The sequence below is a fragment of the Ammospiza caudacuta genome, chromosome 3, assembly GCF_027887145.1.
Source record: "Ammospiza caudacuta isolate bAmmCau1 chromosome 3, bAmmCau1.pri, whole genome shotgun sequence".
Taxonomy (NCBI): domain Eukaryota; kingdom Metazoa; phylum Chordata; class Aves; order Passeriformes; family Passerellidae; genus Ammospiza; species Ammospiza caudacuta.
The window spans coordinates 60,695,787-60,698,433 of record NC_080595.1 but is presented as its reverse complement, the minus strand read 5'-3'; the positions used below and the strand labels follow the sequence as shown (position 1 = coordinate 60,698,433).

Genomic DNA, 2,647 nt, shown 5'->3' with positions numbered 1-2,647 from the left:
TTCCCCTGTTAGCTATTAAGTGTGCCAATGGAAACTTGGCGGGAAGCTGAAGATGCTGCTTTTGCTTGTAGGGGAAGATCTCAGTTCCTGCTGAATTTGTGAACTGGCTCCATGGGGGCTAGAAGCAAATGTGTGTCTCTTTAAATGTGCCACTGTGCTCTGACTGACAAAATCTGCCATGTTCTTTGTGATAAAGCTCATCTGGCCCCATCATATCTTTCCTATTGCCCTCTGCACTCTGCAGCTTGGCTATAGTTGGGCAAGTGACCCTGGGAATTAAACTCCACAAAATAACAGCCCCAGTACCCTGGCATACAACAGAAGGAAGCAGGCAGCTGGAAAAGTGTGGCTGGTGTGTAGCTGCAGTCATTCATTGTGTAAGGCACCTTTCTTTTTTCTGTTTTTCCAAAACCGGTTGTTATAAAACAGAGAGGCCACACAGGGGACAAATATTCTCCAAAGAGATAAAAACTAAGTATGTGCCTGAGACAGCAAATGTTGGGACTGACTTTCTCATAGACTCCTTGAATATCTAAACCTACAGGAATGCTGACATTTTTGGGGATAAGCCCGTCCCACCCTTCATAATTAGGGCAAAATCCCTCTGTGAGTTGGCAACATCCCTGTGTTGCCAGATAATCCTATGTGTCAAGTACCGAATTATCCAAGGACCCAGAGACATCTCGGTGTCAGTAGGAATTCTTCAACATATACTTTGAAAACAAATTCTGAAGTCTAACAACAGATTAAATAGGCCTTTTAACATATACTTAAATGTCTTGCTAGATCAAAGTTGCACTGTATGTGCATTGCTATGTATGGGGACTTACTGTCATATGTGCATTTCTTCCTCTGTTTCCCCCAGGGAGCAGCTCTTTTGCACACTTAAACGAGCTGGAAACAGTTGAAATTAAATCCCAGTATGTAACGTGAATCCTGTGTTTAGTGGGTTTGACTTTTAAAAATGCGAACACACACAGGCCCTGATGACTTCAATAGCATTTATGGGTGCTCGGTGATTTTATAAATGTCACACTATTTATAACATATTTCTGTGCCCTTTTTTAATATTCTCTGTTGGCCTATCCATTTTTCACTGTGGTATCTTTGATTGGTATAGTCACATTAGGATGTAGCATGTATTTGAATAATTAAGAAAATACAAATTTAAAAAAAAAAACCAACAAATAAAAGTTATCTTTATTCTAGTCCCTGTTTTTCCATTGCTCAACCACCAAAGATAACAACACCATTTCACCTTTGCTTTTTATATTCTATGAAAAATGCTTTTCGTTTTGCAGAGGCTTAATAAACATTCCAAGTCCAATTATTTGCCCCTACAGTTTCCCCCCTAAGCTTTAGAAAATTGTTTCGGCTATATCCAAACTCATGCCCACTTCCTGGCTTCTTGGCCGCAAGCCATCAGTGAGAGCTCTGCTAAGAACCACTTTGAGGCTCTCCTTGAACCTCTTCTTCTTGCTGCTTCCTACAAAGAAGTAAACCAGGGGGTTGATACTACTGTTAACGGTGGACAGAACAATGGTGACATGGTTCTGCTGGCTGAGCAAAGATGACCAGTGGTGGTAATTCAGAAGATACAGCAGCCTCATAGGCATGGCAAAGATGAGGAAAACAATGACTGTGGCCACAATGATGATGTAGAGCTTTGACGAATGAGGTCTCAGGGAGTTACGGCGAATCCTGATAACCAAGATCAGGCTGGACAGAATCATTAGAGGAATGAAGATCATGAAAGTCAGGATCCACGTGAAGATGAGCAGTGCTTGGCAATGGTTGCTGTCGTCGAATTGTTCCTTGGTTGAATCATCTTTGCATGTTAAATATTCGGCCACTGTCATGAAAAAAGACAGAGTCCACAGAATGGCGCACACGATTGCCGATTGGTGCTGTGACCGGTGGCATCGGTACCAGATGGGGTAAACAATAGACAGACACCTCTCAATACTGATGGCTGTCAGGAGATAGAGACCAGTATTATAGCCAAGAAGGAAGACAATAGATAGTGTGGTGGTTACATAATAGTAAAAACCATATGCGAATCCAAAACCAGCAATGTACTCAATTGACAGAATAAACGTACAAAGCAGTAAGGAGATATCAGCAATGGACAAGTGTGTGATGTACGCAGTGAATGGGTTTCTTTTGATCTGGAAGCAGAGGCACCAGAGGACAATTCCATTTTCACAAAAACCCAGGAAGGAGATGATCATAATTACCCAAAGTGGGGTCAATATCTCCCAGACCCTTTCCTGTGTAGAAATGTTTCTGTGCATTGAGATGTTCTCTGTGCCTTCGCTGGGATGAAACGTTATGTTTGACTCATCCATGGGGAAAGCTCAAGTTTGGATAGCACAGCTCTTCCTTCTGTAAATATGTATAAAAATATACTGTGAGCATTGTGTGCTCCTCCCCTCCCCCTTTTCCTTCTGTTTTGTGGACCCTCAACTTCTGGTCATACATGAAGGCCTTGAGAAAAGGCATACCAGCTTTGATACACTGATGCTAGCTAAAACCCAATTAGAACTGCTCTTGGCAATGTTAAAGGTCACTAAGCCCATCATGCTAGCAGAAGTCCTGAGCTGCCTTCTCTAAGGGGCTCAGTCTGTGAGTGCTAAACCACAGCTAA

At 42.3% G+C, this 2,647-nt stretch overlaps 1 protein-coding gene across 1 annotated transcript; it reads right to left on the bottom strand.

The window, feature by feature from the left end:
* Positions 1-1,358: 1,358 nt before the first annotated feature.
* Positions 1,359-2,348, bottom strand: MAS1 (MAS1 proto-oncogene, G protein-coupled receptor). Its single transcript, XM_058802745.1, has one exon. The coding sequence runs from the start codon at positions 2,346-2,348 to the stop codon at positions 1,359-1,361; it is 990 nt and encodes a 329-aa protein (XP_058658728.1).
* Positions 2,349-2,647: the final 299 nt, after the last annotated feature.